Here is an 18,916-nt window from a genome sequence, read left to right on the forward strand (position 1 = left end):
CAGAGTCTTACTATGTTGCCCTCAATAGAGTGCTGTGATATCACAGCTAACAGCAACCTCAAACTCTTGGGCTTAAGGGAGTCTCTTACCTCAGCCTCCCAAGTAGCTGGGACTACAGGCCCTGCCACAATGCCCAGCTATGTTTTTTTTCATTGAGAAAGAGTTTTACTTTGTGTCAAAGAAAAAGGTCAAAAGTGAATTATTTATTTACTTTGATAGAGTCTTACTATGTCGCCCTGGTAGAGTGCTGTGTGGCATCACAGCTCACAGCAACCTCAAACTCTTGGGCTTAAGTGATTCTCTTGCCTCAGCCTCCCAAGAAGTAGCTGGGACTACAGGCACCCACCACAAAGTCCAGCTATTTTTTTGTTGCAGTTGTCATTGTTCAGCAGACCTGGGCCGGGCTGGAACCCACCATCTTTGGTTCATGTGGCCTGTGCCCTACTCACTGAGCTTGATACTCTCTTAAGTATATACCCTAGGGAAGTTCACATATGGTGTACACCAGGAGTCATGTACAAGAATGTTCATAGCATTTTTTATAATGGCAAGCCATTGGAAAAGTGACTTATTTTCATACTGTGGAATCCCATTCAAAAATGAAAATCAACTAAAAGCATAACTATCAATGTGGATGAAGCTCAGGAATAACAAAACATCAAATTCAAGCAGGGCATGGTGGATCACCCCTGTAAGGCAGGTGGATTGATTGCCTGAGCTCAAAGGTTGGGAATCAGCCTGAGCCAGAGTAAGACCCTTTTGCTAAAAATAGCCAGGCGTTGTAGCTGGTGCGTGTATAGTAGCCTGGTGTAGTCCCAGCTACTCAAGAGTCTAAGGCAAGAGAATCACTTGAGCCCAAGAGTTTGAGGTTACTGTGAGCTATGACGCAATGGCATTCTACCAAGGGTGACAAAGAGTCGGTCTCAAAAAGAAAAATTCACGACAGTGGTTGGTCTTTGGGAAAAGAAAGTTGCCATATGGGAGGTGGACAGCTGGCTTCAAATGTATTAATAGTGTTTTTTCTTAAATTTGTAGTAAGTGCCCACATAGTTGTTAATTCATGCACGTAAGGAACTACTGAGGGTCTTCTGTGCACGGTGTACTGCTCCAGATGCTGGGGATACTTTAGAGAAGAAAAAAAAAATTCTGCCTTTGTAAATGTGAAATATTGGATATCTTTGTGTGTCTCGTGTTTAATATAAAATTTTTTTAAAGGAATGAGAAATGTGGAAGTAAAACTTCAATTTAAAAATAGCAAAGTCGATCCCTTCTCTGGGAAATCATCCCCAAAGCGCTAAGCAGATGGAAAAGCTCTTTGTCCAAGGAAATCTTCTAGAGAAGATTTTTTAAACTGCTAACTACAAAGCAGTGACACAGTTTAGGGCATAGGAAGATCTCAGTGACATGGAAATGTTTTAGATGAGACAAGAGGATTTTTACTGATGCTAGAGAGCTTAGTTTTCAATTTCCCTGGGCAACTAATTGTCTCTGCGCCTCTGTTTCATCTAGGGATGATGGCCGTCCTGCAAGACTGGTAATTGAGTAAAATCTATTACGAAAAGTGACTGGTACGAGCTTGGCAGAAAACAGGCACATTCCATTTCTCTTCCTCCCCCCACCCCATTTGATTGCACTGCGGGGTACAGTTGTAAGAACTTAGAATTAAATTCTCTGAAGTGTTAAAGATAAGCACCATTCTTTATTTTTCTTAGCTGATTACAAATGGTACTTTCAGGGGCTGAACTGTTAAGAAAAATACGGTAAGCCTCATTACCCTCTCCTTGAGGCTTAAAGGACACCAACAAACCAAGGTGGCAGGCCGGCGTACCTCGCCCCGGCACGCTTCCTGGGCGGAGCCTAGCCAAGCCCCGCCCCTCGCCGCCGGGCGGGGACCGGAGGCGGGACCGGCCCCGCCAGCGCGCTCTGGAGTCTGGATCTGAGGGAGGTACCGGGTTTGGCCGAGAGTTTGTGGACGGCCGGAGCTGGAGGGCACCTACTACGTTTGCGCAAGCGTCTGGGCGCCGTGGCGGAACCACCCAAAGCTCCTGCTTCTCCCTATTTGCCCGAAGGCGCCTGCGCGCTCAAATCCCACCCTGGGAGTCACCTGTCCGGGCTTCCAGCCCGCTCAGCCCCGCACTTGCGCACTGCGAGCCGCCCAGCAATAGAGTCACGTGTTGGGAGAGCGCCGTGCCCCTCGCGGGCGCTTCCTGTCGCCACAGCCGCCACTGTCGCCCGGTGCTGGGAGGGAGCAGGCCGAGATTTGGTTCGGATCCGCCGCTAGGTATGCTGCACCTGCCCCCCAGCCTGGGACGACGCGGGGACTGCGGGGAAAGTGGAGGCGGCTGGGGCGGGGCGGGGCGCGACAGGGCGGGGCGCCCGTCAGCGGGGCAGGGCCCCGGCGTCACCTCTGCCTGAAGTCCAGGCCCGGCTCTGACTTCGGAGCCTCAGGTTCGAAGTGTCTGATCGACCTCGTCTTTCACCTGGGACCGGTCACACCTGGGACCGGTCACTCCGTGGCCCCAGCTCAGTTGACGGCTTCGCCGTTCACCCAAGTCCCCGAAATCTGAAACCCGGGTGCTCAGAGCCAGTTAACCTCGGAGCCCTCTTGATTTTACTTCCTACTCTGGAATCGGTGCACTTCTCTCCTTTCCCGCCGCCACCCCCGCGCTCCATCAGCTCGCCCAGGCTGTGGCAAGATGCTCCGCGCAGACACAGCTTCCTGCCTTCGCCCTCCTGCTTCCTGCGCACCTTCCCCTCTGCGGCTGGAGCGATGTTTCCGAAGTCCCGACACAACCCGGTCGCTGCTTTCCCCGCTCCCCTGGGATAATGGCCAAACACCTTCTGTTTCACCGCTTGTTTTTCAGTATTTCTAGTCTCACAGTTTATGCCCCCAAGTAATGCCTGGCGTTTAGTTGCCTGTGCAGGCCAAGCTCTTTCTCCCTTCAGCCATTATCAGGTTGTTCCCTCTACTGAGCCCCCCAACTTAATGACTCAGCCGGCACATCCCCTCTTCCAAGGAGCCTTTTCTGTCTGTGCTGGAGAACGAGCCATCTCAGGGTACACGTGCCCTTGGGGTGATGTGTGGTCATGAGTTTGTTTGCACTATGCAAACGGTCCATGAGGGCTGAGACCATGTCCCAGTGCCCAGCACAGACTCTGACACGTAGTAGGTCCTATGGTGCTTGTGAGATTGCTGAGAGAATCAGAATGCTGAGTCAGGTTTCTTTAGAGCACAGCTGTCCAATGGAATTTTCAGTGATTATGTTCTGCGTCTGTGTTGTCCAATGGTAGCCACTAGCCACAGATGGCTACTGAGCAATTGGAATATGTCTGGACTGGCTAAGGAACTTAATTTTAAATTTAATTTGAATTCCTTTAAATTTCAAGTTAAATGGTCACATGTGGTTTCTATAATAGACAGTGCTGCTTTAGAGTCTATCTGAATTCCCCCCTCTGAACCTATAGTTACTTCCCTGAACTTGCTTTCCAAATTAGAGTCAGTTCAGTAACTCTGTTGGGTGTCCACATTCCCATATCTTGTGTTTTTTTTTTGTTTGTTTGTTTTGTTTTTTTGAGATAGGGTCTCACTCTGTTGCACAGGGCTGCATACAGTGACATCATCATGGCTCATTGCAACCTCAAACTCCTGGGCTCAAGCAATCCTCCCGCCTCAGCCTCCTGAGTATGGGACTACAGGCATGAGCCACCACATCTGGCTAATTTTTCAGATTTTTTTTTTTTTTAAAGAGATCCCCATGTTGCTCTTGCTCAGGCTAGTCTCAAACTCCTGGCCTCAAGTGATCCTCCTGCCTTGGCCTCCCAGAGTACTATAGCATCACAGGTGTGAGCCCTTACACTCTCCATTAAAACCATTAACATTAACAGGCCGTCCCTGTCCCTTCCCCATGTGGCTTGCTTCTGTGCTGTCATTCCAACTTTCGTAATTCATCCTTTGGGGTTAAGTTTTGGTTTCTTTGGGATTTGACTAACCATACCTTACCACAGGTGGCACTGTTGAGGACAGGGCTTATAGGATCCTCCATTCTCTTCGGCCCTCCACCAGGTAGGCTGTGAAGATGCCAGGGCCAAGACCTCGGAAGGGCCCTCAAGCAAGTGGCCAGGGTGTGGCAGCTGCCAAGCAGGTATGAACATAGTCTCCTAAGCCCCTGGACCAATTTGAAGGCGGGCGTGGGGGGGTCTCTAGATATCTTGGGCAAACTGGGTCATTTTTGTGGTTTTGCCATTAGTTCACAGACTTTCAGCAATTCCTTTTAGAGATGGCAGATCCCTTGGAGGCCCTAGTCCTTATCACACCCAGGTGGGGAGAGGGTTCAGGAAGCACCAGAGTTTAGGCTCTGGCGGAACCTCAGTGCTGTCATGGATTCCTCATACAGGGTCTCAACATTGCCTGTGGCCAAAGATGCCGCGACTTGAGGGCTTCAGGCAGTGGGAAAACTTTGCTGCTTAGGGACAGAGGGCAGTAGCTGCAGTGGAAGACAGGGTCTGTCCTCCAGTTTTCTCCCTTTATTTCTTCTGTGCCCAAGTTTTGTGACTTCTTAGTTCTATTTTTTTGTCTTAAAAGCGGCAGGTAATGAAGATGGTGGGGAAAAGGATATAGACTCAAGTCTGTGTCATAAGACTCTGTTTCATGTGGATATTGGGATAGAAACAGGACCTGTCTCTACTTAGTCCAATAATTTCTGAAAACAGAAAGTAGAATGGGGCTTACCAGAGGCTGGAGGGAGGGAAGAATGGGGAGTTAAGTTGAGTGGGTAGAGAGTTTCAATTTTGCAACCTGAAAAGAGTTGTGTGGATGGATGGTGGTGGTGGTAGCATGACAGTGTGAAGGCACTTGATATTATTGGACTCTTTAAAATGGTTATGATGGTAAATTATCATTATCATGATGGTAAATCATGATATATGTGTTTTTACAGAGTTAAAAAAAACAGGATCCAGGCATGTGTGGTGGTGCACACATGTAATCCCAGCTACTTTAGGAATCTGAGCTGGGAGGATTACTTGAGTCTGGGAATTTGTGGTTGCACTGAGCTATGATGATGTCACTGCACTCTAGCCTAGGTGACAGAACGAGACCTCATCTCAAAAATAATAATAAATAGGACTTACCTCTAAGATAAAATCATAGAATGTTAATACAGTGCCTACCAGCTATTTCCCTTAGCATTAGTGATGGTAATGGCAGTATAATTTTATTGGGTTCTTTGTAGAATCTCTGGGGAGATAGATGTCCCAAGGGATAATATTGCAGGCCTCAGTTTCCCTTCTGCACACTGGGCTTCACAGATTGAAGGGGACATTGACTGGGACATTGGGAACCCCAAGTCTGGCTCTGGCCCTACCTCATTGTGTGGTTCCTAAGAATCCTGCTCTCCTCCCAGCTGGGGCTCTTTGTGGAGTTCAGCCCTGAAGACATGCTGCTGGGGGTGGACGAGACTGAAAGTGATGAGGATCTGGAGGCTGAGCTGCTGGCCCTCACCGGGGAAGCAGGAACCGCAGGCGGGAAACCGGCACCCAAGGGGCAGGGTGAGTTGGTGACACTGGCCTGGGCATGGTCCTGGGACCAATGGGTATAGGCTGCTAGTAAGGGGTGTCCTCGACTCGTAGCTGGAAGGAGCTAGCCAGACCCTCTGTCTTTCTGGCATCCATGTGCCTTCTGCAGCACTCCCACCAGAAAGTCGGTCCCACCCTGCTTAGACCGTGTGTGACAGGCAGTCCGTCCCTCCCCATAGTGGACAAATGTGATTCTCAGGCTGAGGTCTCTAACCTCAGCTCTAACCAGGGTACAATGTAAAGATGGGTACATAGTGCACAGAAATGTGTTCAGTGACTCAGTGCAGTCTCCTTCCACAGCCTGGAGGAGATCAAGACCTCAGGCCCAGGAGGATGGGGGCGGGGAGGGATCTAAATCTTAACTCTCTTCTCACCCAGAACCCTCGAGAGAACCAGCCCCCATCCCATGTGTCCCTGAGCTGAGGACAATGGGAGGACCTGGGAAGGGGCTCACCAGTCTGGCCCTGCTTTGGGGTTAGACACACCTGGGTTTGAATCCTGACTATGCCACTTACAGGATTGCAGTGTGAGGAAAATTAGAGCTGGGATTTCTCGGTTTGCTTAACGTATTAAAAAGGGGAATAATATAAACCATCTTGCAGAATAGTTGCAAAGTTTGATCTTTACAGCTGTGAAAGGTGTAGGTGGAGGAATGGCTGGGTCTGTCTGTGAGTAACTGCTCCAGGCAGAGTGCAGAGAAAGGAGTAGCTTATTCTCGGTGGAGGAGCTGGGGAGGTTGCCCTGCCGAGTGTCTTTTGAGCTGGGTCTAAAGCAGTGGTTCTCAACCTTCCTAATGCCGCAATGTATTTTCATTGTTAAAAAGGGGTTGAGAACCACTGGTCTAAAGGAAGAGCACTTTTCCAGGTGGGACTCCCCTGTGGGGGGAAGGGGGATTTCTGCTGGGGTGTATTGGCCAATGCAACAGATTAAAGACCCTACTTGGCCATCATTGACCTTACCTGAGTTGCCTTGACCCACTGTGACCCTCTTCCTCCAGCCCCCCTGCCCATGGCCCACATTGAGAAGTTGGCGGCGGACTGTATGCAGGACGTGGAGGAGGAGGAGGAAGAGGAGGAGGAAGGGCTGGAGGAAGATGCAGACCTGCTGGTGCGTCTGCCAGGCCAGTGTCCGGGGTTCTCTGGTCAACTCAGGCCTGGTGGGGGCGGGCTGAGGAGAGGCGGGTGTTCTCTGCACACATCCCTTGCCCTGCCCACTCCTGTCTTCGTACCTATACAGTGTGACACTTGTCTCTTTTGACCTTTGGTCTGAGTTCTGTAGCGGGGGATTCTCAGATGTGGAGTCTCTGCTTTTTTCAAGGGTATCATCAGATTAAAGCAATGTTTTGGTAAAGGGGACTTCCAGGCATAGTGGCTGAAGTTGGGTAGTACTGCTGTGGGACAGGGTCCTATCATGAACGTGGTCCCGGTGCCCCCAAGCTCCTAGGACTTGTTTGTCTCCCCAGACTGAGCTGCAGGAGGTCCTGGGTGTGGATGAGGAGGCTGGGCCCCTGGACGGCGAGGAGGCACCTGGCCCTGGCGTCTCTGAGGAAGAGCAGGGACAGGAAAACATTGAACCTCCAGCACAGGCAGCCGCCCTAACAGCTTCAGCCTCAGTGGTGCAGGTAGCTTCTGGAGGGGGCCCCATATGACTTCTGGGTTCCCATTGCCCTTATATGACATACATGTCGCATGGCTCCCATTACACAGCTGCAGGGACCCTCTTCTGGGTCCTCCTCCAGCTGTTGCCCTAAGTAGAAACTGAGCCTGGACTTTTCTCCATGGCTGGCCCACCTCAAAGGCCTCTCTGTTCTCCAGACACCCCCAGAAGCCATTTCCTGCCTCCACTGATTATTTGGGCCTCTGTATTTGCCTCCAACATGGCCTCTGGTCTCTTTAGGGAGTCTTTGCCTCTCACCTTGAGGTTTTTAGGCTCTTTCTCCTGAAGTCCCAGAGCTCCACATTTTGGGGCAGCTGCCTCTCAGAAGAGAATGGCAAGGGCCTAGCTGGCCCTGGAGTGGCCAGGCCCTGAGCCAAATTCCTTCCAGGCTGGAGAGCCCCGGCTGCAGGTTTTGCTGGAGGAGCGGATTCGCAACTACCGGGAGGCTGCAGCCAGTGCCAAGGAGGCAAGTGAAGCTGCCAAAGCCAGGCGCTGTGAGCGTGGCCTGAAGGTGAGTGGGCCTGGCCAAAGAGCAGGGCTGGGGGCATGAGGCTGTGGGGGAGGTGGCATGTGGAGGGGAGGCCTCCCCGCCAGTCCTGTGGAGCTGATGTCTGGCCTGTCTTCTGTTAGGGGTCCAGGCTAAGGTGGCTAGCTGGGTTTCTGGACTGATTCTCTCCCTCAGACTCTGGAGTCCCAGCTAGCGGCTGTGAGGAAAGGCAGGAACATCAATGAGGATGAGATCCCACCACCAGTGGCCTTAGGCAAGAGGCCCCTGGGTCCCCAGGAAGTAGCCAACAGGAGCCCTACAGCAGAGACCCCAGCACCTCCTGCCATGGAGCCAGGTATCTGAAGGCAGCCAAATGCCGGCTAGTCCCCAGTGTCCTAGGCCATAGCCTGCCTCCCTGACCTGCCACTGCCTGTGACCATTGGCCATCCCTTCCTCAAGATGTCCTCAGGCTTATGAGACCTGGGGTCTCGGGAACCTAAAGCAGGCACCTCTTTTTTGACCCTTGTGCCCTTTCTGGTGGGGGTTTTGTTTCCCTGTAGACAACCTCTCCCAACCTGAGACAAGCCTCCCAGGCAGCCCGGGCATTTCTGCCCCGTCTGATTCAGACCCAGACCCGCGAGCCCTGTTGTCATCCCGACAGAGAGAGTACAAAGTGGCTGCCCTCAGGGCCAAGCAGGCTGGAGATCTGGACCGTGCTCGAGAGCTCATGAGGATTGGGAAGGTAGGACGTCTGGTTCCGAAGCCCTGGGTCTCCACCCCTTGTTTTATAGATGGGGAAACTGCGGCTCAGCGAGGAAGCTAGGCTGGGCGCCAGGCATGAGACTGGCCGGAGGGGAAATGGTTTCAGTCCAGACTTTTGGGTTTCCCTGGTTTATGTCACATCTGCTTTTCTTGATTCTGCAGAGATGTGGTGCTGTCCTAGAGGCCCTGGAGAAGGGACAGCCTGTGGACCTGAGTGCCATGCCCCCAGCACCTGAGGGTCAGTGTGGGAATTGTGGGAGGATCTGCTCGGGCTGGGGTTGGGGCTGGGGAGGAGTACTAAGGCTGGCCAGGCACCCCCACCTGCACTCTGCTCTGGGTCCCCCAGGTCTGAAGCCCCCCCAACACACATCTCAGGCCCCCACAGCACCATCACTCATTCCACCAGCTGTGGAGCAGGTGCAGCCAGTGATGGCCTGTGACGTCCCAGCAACCCCAGGTAGGACAGGGTGGTTGGGGGACCTGGTGTGGGAACCTGGCATGAGCAGGCAGAGCTGATGTCCTCTCCTTCCTCCCTTCAAGTGGCTCCTGCTGAGCCGCAGACTGTGCTGGACGCCCTTCAGCAGAGGCTCAGCAAGTACCGTGAGGCAGGGCTGCAGGCCCGGGGCAGCGGGGACGAGCGCAAGGCCCGGATGCACGAGCGCATCGCCAAGGTGGGCCACGGCCATCCACGCTGCCTGTCGAGCCTCCTGCTCTGCTGGCTGTTCTCCATCTCTGTGGAGTCTTTGCCTGTCTGTCTGTCGCTCCTGCTGCCTTGGGGCTCTTTTGTTCCTGGGCTGCTGTCTTCCCGTCAGTCTTCCTTTCCTCACCTCCCTGTGTCATCGTGGACAGTGGTCTATGGACCGCTGCCCACTGTGGTCCCTCCCTGCTTCCCTTGCAGCAATACCAGGACGCTATTCGAGCGCACCGAGCAGGTCGGAAAGTTGACTTTGCTGAGTTGCCTGTTCCTCCAGGTGAGGGGGGGCTTGGCCAGGGGGTTCTCTGGGAGGACTCCAGGCAAGAAGGGAGGGAGAGGTGGGTGATTTCTCATGCATATGCCATCACCATGAGGAGCCACCCACCCCAGCCAGAGCCAGAGAAGGCCCCCAGCAGCCTTCAACTTCCCTGAGGCTCCCCGACCCCTTCCAGCTCTGTGTCTCTCTCCCTCAGGATTTCCCCCCATCCCTGGCCTGGAGCCCGCAGTAGGCACTGAGGAGGATGCGGTGGCGGCAACTCTGGCCGCTGCCCAGAAACTGGCTGCCTCAGAGGATACAGGCCCAGCAGATGAGGACGAGGACAAGGTTTGGCTGAGGGTGCCAGACTGCAGGGGTCAGTGGGGAGAAACAGCAGATGAGGGGCAAACCCAGATGCTGTTATTATCTGTACCAGTAAGCCCAGTGAGGTAGGTATTCTGTCCTCCATGTTCTAGAGAAAAAACTTTGGTAAGGGCACCCAGCTAGGAGATAGCAAAGCTGGGATTCAACCAAGGTCTGATTCCAGAGCGCGGGTTCCATCTCCATTACCCTGATGCCTCCTTCTTGCTGGGGAAGTTAGGCTAGAGAGCTTTAGAGGCTTCTAGCTGTGAGGTCTCTTAGTGCTCAGGAAGCAAGGCCACTCATCTCAGGCTGTACAGTGAGTGAGTGCAGTGTTAGGGAGAGGACCCAAGTCTGGGAGCTGCCGTGGCCACAGTGGAGAACAGAGTCCCTCATGGCAGCCTCCTGGGCATCTATAGGCTGAGCCGCCAGCACAGGCCCCAGCGGCCAAGAAGCCAGCACGGCCTCTGGTCCCTTCAAGCCAGCCTCTGTCTGAGCCCAAGGCCTCAAGTTCTAAAGAGTCACTAAGTCCATCTGGTAAGCTGGGGACAAGCAGGGTGAAGGGGAAAGGCTGGGGGGCAGGCATGGCCCTAACCAGGGGCTCTGTCCCTTTAGTACGGGAACAGCTGGCACTGCTAGAAGCACGGAAGCTGCAGTACCAGCGGGCAGCCCTGAAGGCCAAGCGGAGCCAGGACCTGGAGCAGGCCAAAGCCCACCTTCGGGTGGCCAAGTGTCTTGAGGCTCAGATCATCCAGGCTCGAGCCGGCCGCCCTGTTGATCTCTCCAAGGTGAGTCCCACCTGGAACACTGGGACCTCTCAGGCCAGGAGATGGGGCCGACTTGACAGGCAGGACAGTGACTAGGGAAGCTTGGGGAGGAGGTGAGATTTGGACAGGATGCCATGACAGCTGGGAGGGAGCCTTGTGGCTTATGCTTGTCTTTACGGCATGGCCCCCAGAGAAACTGGGGGAGAGAGGGGCTGCCCATGGTCAGAGATGACAAGGCTGGCAAGGCCAAGGGGAGACAGAGTGTTGCAGAGCAGAGGCAGAATGGAAAGCAAGATTTTCCATTGTTGGCGTTGAGTAGAAGCTTGAAGAACAGTTTAGTTTGGATTCCTGCCTTTGTTGGGCTCAGTCAAGGAGTAATCTGACTCTTGGGGCCCGAGGGGCCTTGTGACCTGGGTAGGTGCCTTCACCCTTGACGGATGAGGAGGGTGACTTCATCCTCATCCACCACGAGGACCTGCGACTCTCCCAGAAGGCTGAAGAGGTGTATGCCCAGCTGCAGAAAATGCTTCTGGAGCAACAAGAGGTGAGTAGGCCCCTTGTGTATCCCTCTCCTTTCAGTGCCTACAGCCTCCCTGTGGAGAAAGACCAGGAGCTCAGCCCGCAGGGGCCTCTTCCACTTACTGGCTGTGTGACCTTGGGCAAGGTGCTTCCCCTCTCTGAACCACATTTTTCTCATCTGTAAATGAAATAGTACCCTTCTTTCAGGGTGGTTGTGAAGTTCCAACAACAGTGTGGAGGGGAAAGGACTTGTGGGTGGGAAGGGAGACAGATATATATGTGTCTTTATACATTTATCTCGCTGAACTGCTGCTTGTTCTTCTGGAAAGTCTGCCTTCTGAGGTGATGTTTGAATTAGGTTTTAAGAAAGAATGGGGGGAGGGCAGCGCCTGTGGTTCAAAGGAGTAGGGCGCCAACCTCATGTGCCAGAGGTGGCAGGTGCAAACCCAGCCCTGGCCAAAAACTGCAAAAAAAGAAAAGAAAGAAGGAATAGGGGTTTGCTGAGTGGATTTTGTGGAGTGGCTGTCTTCAGGAGAGGAAATAGCAAAAGCTTAGGCAGAAAAGTGTGGTGGGACTTGGGAAATGTGCCCTTGGGTTCTGCGTTGGGGGAGGAGCGAGGTGAGGCTATGGAGAAGGGTTGGAGCTTTAAGAAGACAGGCCTTGGCCGATGTGGTGGCTCGCTTCTGTAATCCTAGCACTCTGGGAGACTGAGGTGTGAGGATTGCTTCAGCTCAGGATTTTGAGACCTGCCTGAGCAACAGTGAGACTTCATCTCTCTAAAGTTAGAAAAATTAGCTGGGTGTTGTGGCAGGTCCCTGTAGTCTCAGCTACTTGGGAGGCTGAGGCAGGAGGATCATTTGAGCCCAAGAGTCTGAGGTTGCTGTGAGCTAGCCTGAGGCCATGGCACTGTAGCCTGGGAAATAGAATAAGACTTTGACAGAAAAAGAAAAAGAAGTCAGGCCTTAAATGCTAACCTGGGCAGGTTCTGCCCTGGGCTCTGGAGGCATTCTGGGTCCCTTTTTCAGAAATGCCTGCTGTTCTCCAAGCAGTTCATGCACCAGGGCAATGTGGCTGAAACTACCCGGTGAGTGCAAGGGCTGGGCGGGGCCTGTGAGGTGGGGAGCAGAACATGAGCCCTGTCTTGCTTATGTGCACACCACTTCTGTCAGGTTTGAGAAGCTCGCTCAGGAACGGAAGAAACAGCTCGAGATACTGCGGCTGGCCCAGGCCCAGGGCCTCGACCCTCCCAGCCACCACTTTGAGCTGAAGACATTCCAGACTGTGAGGTGCCAAGGCCTGAGGGAGGCAGTGGCTGGGAGCTGAGGTTGGAGACTTCTGCCCTTTTTGTGGAGGCTTCCTGAGATTGGCCCTGCTATGGGCACTGGGGCTAGTGAATAGTAGGACATGGTCCTTGCCAGGGAGATGCTCAGAGCAGTCTGGTTGCTGTAGAAAGGGCTCTGACTGGGAGTAGAGTGAGAGTCTCAAGCGAGAGCAGTTTAGCTGCTGCTAGTTGGAACAGCATTTCTTCCCTGGACCCACCCTCCTCATTACCACTCAAGTGGGCCTGGGAACAGACCTTGTTCCCCTACTGTCCTTCATTTTGACCTATTTCTTCCTTCTTGGCCATAGGATCTTCTCTGAACTCAACAGCACAGAAATGCATCTGATTATTGTCCGGGGAATGAACCTCCCAGCCCCTCCAGGTAAGCCCACTCAGGGAGGCTCCTGCCCTGACACTGCACCCCAGGCACCAGGCTCCTGGCTGCTCTGGCTCCTGACTGCCCTTTCTTCTCACAGGGGTGACCCCTGATGACTTGGATGCTTTTGTTCGTTTTGAGTTTCACTACCCTAACTCGGTGAGGTTCAGGTAGAGGGTAGGATCCTCTGACGCCCACCTTCCGTTCCAGGACCTTGTGCTCAGCTTCTCCCCATCCCTGGGAGGCCTGGCTCTAGGTTCCTGGCCCTGTACACCTGTTTTCACAAGCTGTCCTGGCTTCTTTCTCCTGCTTTAGGACCAAGCTCAAAAAAGCAAAACAGCTGTGGTAAAGAACACAAACTCTCCAGGTGAGGGCCACACAAGCACCCCTCCCCCTCCCTCTTACTCTGTGTGTGGGCAGCATTTGTAGTTCCACGATGCTTTCTGAGCTATGATCCTTGGTCCACTCATCTTGAGAGAGAAAGGTTCTGTTAACACTCCCCTTACATAGCTGGGAGACAGGCTCACAGAGGTAAAGGGACTTGCCGTGGTCTCAGGGCAGGTGGTCCAGGTGGGACTGACCTAGGAGTCCTCACTCGAGATTCCAAGTTCTGCCACTTCGTTATACTCAGCATCTAACAAGAGTAAAACCTTCTTCCAAGGCCAGGACCTAGATGCTCTGCCACCCTTTTGTGGCGGTCTCCCTGAATTGCAGGCAGAGAGATTAGAAGGGGGGCCAGCCTGGACGTCTGTCGGCACTTCCTCAGGAAATCCTGGGAGCCAAGCCCCTCTTTGCCTTCCCCTCTTACAGAATTTGATCAGCTCTTCAAACTGAACATCAACCGAAACCACCGGGGCTTCAGGAGGGTGATCCAAAGCAAAGGAATCAAGTTTGAAATCTTCCACAAAGGGTGAGCCTCCTGTCAGTCACACTGCCAGGGAAGATCATTTCCATCCCTACCGCCCCCTTCGTCCTCTGCTTTCCTGCATGAGCTCAGCTGGGTCTGCCCATACAATGCTCCGCTGCCCCTTGGCTCCCCAGATCCTTCTTCAGAAGTGACAAGCTGGTTGGCACAGCACACCTGAAACTGGAGCGGCTGGAGAATGAATGTGAAATCAGAGAGATCGTGGAGGTAGGACCCTGGGGGCAGGAAAGCTGGAGGACTTGTGTGGGAAGAGCCCGTGGCCAGTGAAATTCTGCGGTAGGTTTTGTGCCTTTCCTAACAATTGCTCACAAGTGTTCTGTAGGGTAGGAGGCCTCCTCTCCTCCCAGGTGGAGAGTTCTGAGAGGTCTGAGAAGTTTCCTGGAGGAACCCAGCAGACTGCAGTGAGTCTGTACTTAGGAATGAGCCCCCAGATTGCTCCTCAGGCTTCCATGAACTCGGAGAATTACACAGGGACTCTGAGCTTGCTTCTGACAAATGAGGATATTTAGGCCAGTAAGGAAGGGGGTTACTTAAGCTTGGACAGTGTGTTCTTGGCAGAGTTAGGCCTGCTCCTGATCCCTCTGTAGGCTGGTGCCTTTCCCACAGCAGCACACCTGGGGCAGCTGTTCTTACTGGGCGCCTGGTCTGTATTAATAGGGTGGTCAGACCTTTGGGGCCTGTTGCACTACTTTGCTCTCCAGCTGCCCCCTCCTGCCCCAAAGAGGGAGTGCTGTGGTCAGTGGGAAGGAGCCCTTGGCCTGGGTTCTAGTTCTTTTTTTTTTTTTTTTGAGACAGAGTCTCACTATGTTGCCCTGGGTAGAATGCTGTGGCATCACAGCTCACAGCAACCTCAAACTCCTGGGCTTAAGCAGTTCTCTTGCCTCATCGGCTATTTTTGTTGTTGTTATAGTTGTTAGTGTTTAGCAGGCCTGGGTTGGGTGCGAACCCGCCAGCCCTGGTGTATGTGGCCGGCACCCTAACCACGAAGCTATGGGCACTGAGCCTGGGTTCTAGTTCTGACTGCCACAGAGTCATCCACTTCTCTCTGGTCCATTTATCGAGGTTTGGGGGTGGGCTCAGGGCTTTCAGGCTGCTCCTGGGAGGCAGTGTTTCTTCTAGGAGTTGCATAGGGATTGGGGGGAAATGGAGTCAGCAGAGCTCTAGGTTTCCCACTTTGCTGATAGCGCCAATGCTTATCTAGGTTTATATATGACTCTTATAACACTTACCTCAAACCATCACTGCCACCAGCTGGGCGGGGTGGCTCATGTAATCCTAGCACTCTGGGAGGCCAAGGCAGGTGGATTGCTCTGAGCTCAGAGGTTCAAGAGCAGCCTGAGCCAGAGTGAGACCCTGTCTCTACAAAAAGAAAAAGAGGCCGGGCGTTGTGGTAGACGCTTGTAGTCCCAGCTACTTGGGAGGCTGAGGCAAGAGAGGGCCCCAAAGTGAGAATATGTCTCAATAAAGAAATAAAGGAGAAAAGAAAAGAAAATTAAAACTTTCATGGCCACATCCACACAGCAGGAGGGGAGGGTCGTCGTGAATGGAAGCTCCCGTGTTAACAACATAGGACTCCTCAGCGCCTCTCACTTCTTTCCTGGGAGTACAGGGACTGGCCTGCTCCCAGCTGTCCTCCTCTCCATGGTCCTTACAGGTCCTGGATGGAAGGAAGCCCACCGGAGGGAAGCTGGAGGTGAAGGTGAGGTTACGGGAGCCTCTGAGTGGCCAGGACGTGCAGGTGGTCACTGAGAACTGGCTGGTGCTGGAGCCCAGGGGCATGTGAGGTGGGTAGTTCTCTAGGCCCTCGAACCTCTGCCCCTGCTTTCTGCCAGGGCCCTTTAGGGACCCTCCTCTTGTTCAACTCATATTTGGGAAGAAAGCCAGGGAGTTCCTCATTATAAGGGAGGCCACGCTGTTGGGTAGGGTTCATGAGTTGTTCCTTATGTTCCTCAGGAGAACTGGGGTGGGGGGTAACCTTCCAGGGTTTAAGCATCTGAGGAAATCCTTTCTAAAATCTGTTTTCTCTGCACTTAGACTGACTGCCTGTGCTTTGCACCGCTGAGCAGCAGATGGTCAGCACTGGGAGAAGCAGCCAGCAACTGTGTGCAGGAGCTTGCTTGTCCCACTTTGCTGCCTTCGAAAGCCTTCGTACATAAGAGACACTGCTACATGAGCACCAAAGACCTGTTGAGCACGTGCACTAATGACCTCGACCCTGGTCTTTCCTGTTACACAGAAACAGGCTGGCCTCTAGGAGCCCCTTTCCCCCTGATCCCCCTAATCTGGATGAAGGCAAGGATACCCTCCTTGCTCCATGCCATGGAGTCCTGCAGCCCTTTAACTCCCATGTAGCAACTGTGCAGCCTACCCTGTCCCCCGTTGTACCGTTTCTGGATGTGCCTTTAAAAGCTAACTATAAGGGATGGGAGAACTCGGGGGTGATCGGAACCTCCCCTGCTTAGGGCAGGGCAGGGTTCCGTGACTCCAGTGGGTCAGTGGCAGCCTGTCCCAGACCGCTCCTTACCCCGCTCTGCCTTGCCTGTGCCTTTGTTCCTGACAGCTGCTGCACTAGCCTTCCTGCTTCCCAGAGGACTTAGGGGAAGAGGAAAGTTATTTTTGGTACTACTTGATGGGAAGTAAGGGGAAGGTCATATCTTGGGTTTGGTCCAAACACCTAAGATAAAAGACTGTTAACTTGAAGAGAAGAAAAAAAAAAAAAAAATATATATATATATATATATATATATTTGTGTATATACATATATATAAAATAAAATTTTACATAGCAAATTTTACTTAGGAAACTAGGTCTAATTCTTAGTACAGATTTTACAGTCTGCACACAGAGTGACCACCAAAGACATAAACAAAAGCCTCACTGTGCTTTTTAAAAGCCACAGTAGCACCAACAGTTGTTACCGACAGACACTGCTGCTATGGCTTTGAGAGGGGACATGGAAAGTGTTTCCTCATCAGCTGAAAACCTGGGGATTTTTAAGTCTCTGCAAGAAATTCTCCTTTGGCTTTGTTTATCTGAATGGATGGAGACAGAGGGATTTATAGTGGTAAGTAGTCGTAACAATAATCAAAACTAATATTCTACATCTCTTAGAAATAAATTCCCCATCTTTCTTGAAGCATTAACTTCAAGGTCAACAAGGCACTCCTCATGATCTTTTTCTTTTTTTTAAATTTTTTTTGCAGTTTTGGCTGGGGGCTTGCTTGGTTTGAACTGGTCACCTAGCGCCCTACTCCTTTGAGCCACAGGTGCCGCCCCTCATGATCATTTTTAAAAACCTGTAAGTGAAGCAAATGCATTTGGCTTACTGATGCTAGTGCATAAGTATAGCTCAAGGGTAAAGTTGTGCCTTTTTTAGGGGTAACAAGACTGGACCATGCTTCCTTGCCCTTAAGAGCAGAGCTTTCAGTGGGTCACAGACCAGGAATCGTATACACAGGTGACTCCCCCCCCACCCAAGAATCCTCTGGCCAGGTTTGCTTACCTATCCCTACTGAGCTGGGTCCACAGATGTGAGTTAACTCTGAATTGTAGTGTCAAGCAGCCATCTACAAAAGGAGGGCTGTTACCCTTCCTAAGGTGGCCCAGGAAAAACGGTAGCCAAATGGTTTCTCAATCAGCCTACTCTCCTTGGGGTATGCGCCAACCCAGTGTGCTAAGAGGGTTGGGGGCCACTGTGATTAGCCTTGAAATTGCCACTCAGCCCTGGGAATTTGTAGATTCAGGCCTCTGCTGGCCACACTTTTTCACTAGGAAGTTTTCTGTGGCTCTGGCTCCCAAGATTTCCCTTTGCAACCCATTTGTCAGCTTCATTGCTCTTTGCTTTTTGAAAAGCAGCCTCCACGCTGAGGCAGGCAAGACAAAGCCTCCCACTGGGCTCAGAGACTGAAATTCTTAAAAGGCCTTTGTTGTAGCTTAGGCCACATGGGTCACTGACAGTGGGAGGAGCCTGCCCAGCCTCATCTTGTCCTAAGATTTATCCAAATACAGTCACCAGTGAAGATTAGACTCATGGGCAGGTGGGAACCAGCTATAATCCAGAGCATTTAAAAATTTTCAGTTCTCTTTTTGATAAAAGTACAGGGGTGGGAAGTTGCCATGTCGGAAAGCTGCAGTAATGTATTGTAATGAAATAAGGCTGCATTCAAGAAACTTCAATTAAAATATACTTAAACATGTACGTTATTTTGTAAAAGTCTTACTATGTAGCAAATTTCAAAAAATGAAAACTATTTGTTCATCTAAAAATTAACATTTGAATGGATTTGTCGAGTCTTGTTGGATAGCACATTTAGGAGCAGCCGGGAGGCCCCACCATTTACATGCTCCTCTAGATGGGTTATCAGTCACTTGTGACCTTAAGGGCAACTTCATTTGGCTGAGGTAGGAGGATGTAGATTCTTGCTTTGGTTGAAAAGCAAGAGAGCATTTGGGGGGGTATGTTGCTGAAGATGTGTGAACTGTATTTTCCCGTATTACAGTTGGATCTTTCTGTAAGTGTCATCGACTGAGTGCTCAGTGAATCCCAGCTGTAGTCCTGTAGGTGCTTTGGTGACGTCAACTAGGTGAGGCTTATTTGAGGCTAATGTTAATCTGAGTGTGATGTCATGATCTCAAAGTCAGTGAACCTTTCATTGTGTTCCCCAATTAATAGGTTGTCTATAACAGTTGTGCGTTCATCACTTGATTCACATGCATCATCCTGCTCATCAATGACCGTTAACTGTGTTCCCCAATTAATAGGTCTGTAACAGTTGTGCGTTCATCACTTGATTCACATACATCATCCTGCTCATCAATGACCGTTGTTAACTGGGAAAAATGTTCATCCACATTTCCTTTTAAAGAAGTGTTTTGAAAAATGATAGTTTTTAAAATGCTTGAATTTTTTGCCACATATCACGTTTAGACTGTTTTACTTTGCAAAGAAATTGTCAAGTTGTTTTGACATGGTGTAACACAGCAATGCTGCGTTCCTGTGAAATCTTTTAGTCATTCACATTGCTATTCCTGTTCTTCATAAAATTTAGCTATTCTTATAGAGATAAAATTTTGGCTAACACCTGTCCCTGTGGTTGCCCGTGCACTTCAGAATGATATGGCAAATCCAAGCTGAAATCATTCAACTTTAGAATGTTAGGAAACTGGTAATGCATTTGCATGATAGAGTTAATAGTATTTATGACTTGTCAAGTGTTAC

At 51.5% G+C, this 18,916-nt stretch overlaps 1 protein-coding gene across 2 annotated transcripts; it reads left to right on the forward strand.

Moving 5' to 3' along the window:
- The first annotated feature begins 2,086 nt into the window (after positions 1–2,086).
- On the forward strand, positions 2,087–16,402 carry CC2D1B (coiled-coil and C2 domain containing 1B). Of its 2 annotated transcripts, none has more exons than XM_012811473.2 (25): positions 2,087–2,281; positions 4,006–4,142; positions 5,403–5,547; positions 6,572–6,681; positions 7,037–7,195; positions 7,619–7,741; positions 7,913–8,072; positions 8,278–8,459; positions 8,642–8,717; positions 8,826–8,936; positions 9,020–9,150; positions 9,378–9,450; positions 9,647–9,777; positions 10,209–10,326; positions 10,405–10,577; positions 10,975–11,100; positions 12,101–12,159; positions 12,245–12,361; positions 12,705–12,778; positions 12,873–12,931; positions 13,088–13,139; positions 13,583–13,682; positions 13,814–13,904; positions 15,352–15,481; positions 15,732–16,402. In XM_012811473.2, the coding sequence occupies exons 2-24, from the start codon at positions 4,077–4,079 to the stop codon at positions 15,478–15,480; spliced, it is 2,565 nt and encodes an 854-aa protein (XP_012666927.1). In that variant the 5' UTR covers positions 2,087–2,281; positions 4,006–4,076; the 3' UTR covers position 15,481; positions 15,732–16,402. The 2 variants fall into 2 exon arrangements, with proteins under 2 accessions (XP_012666927.1, XP_023374922.1); XM_023519154.1 differs by having other exon boundaries at positions 4,064–4,142.
- The last annotated feature ends 2,514 nt before the right edge of the window (positions 16,403–18,916 follow it).

This window comes from Otolemur garnettii, unplaced genomic scaffold (genome assembly GCF_000181295.1).
Source record: "Otolemur garnettii isolate 467f Iridium unplaced genomic scaffold, OtoGar3 scaffold00159, whole genome shotgun sequence".
NCBI lineage: Eukaryota > Metazoa > Chordata > Mammalia > Primates > Galagidae > Otolemur > Otolemur garnettii.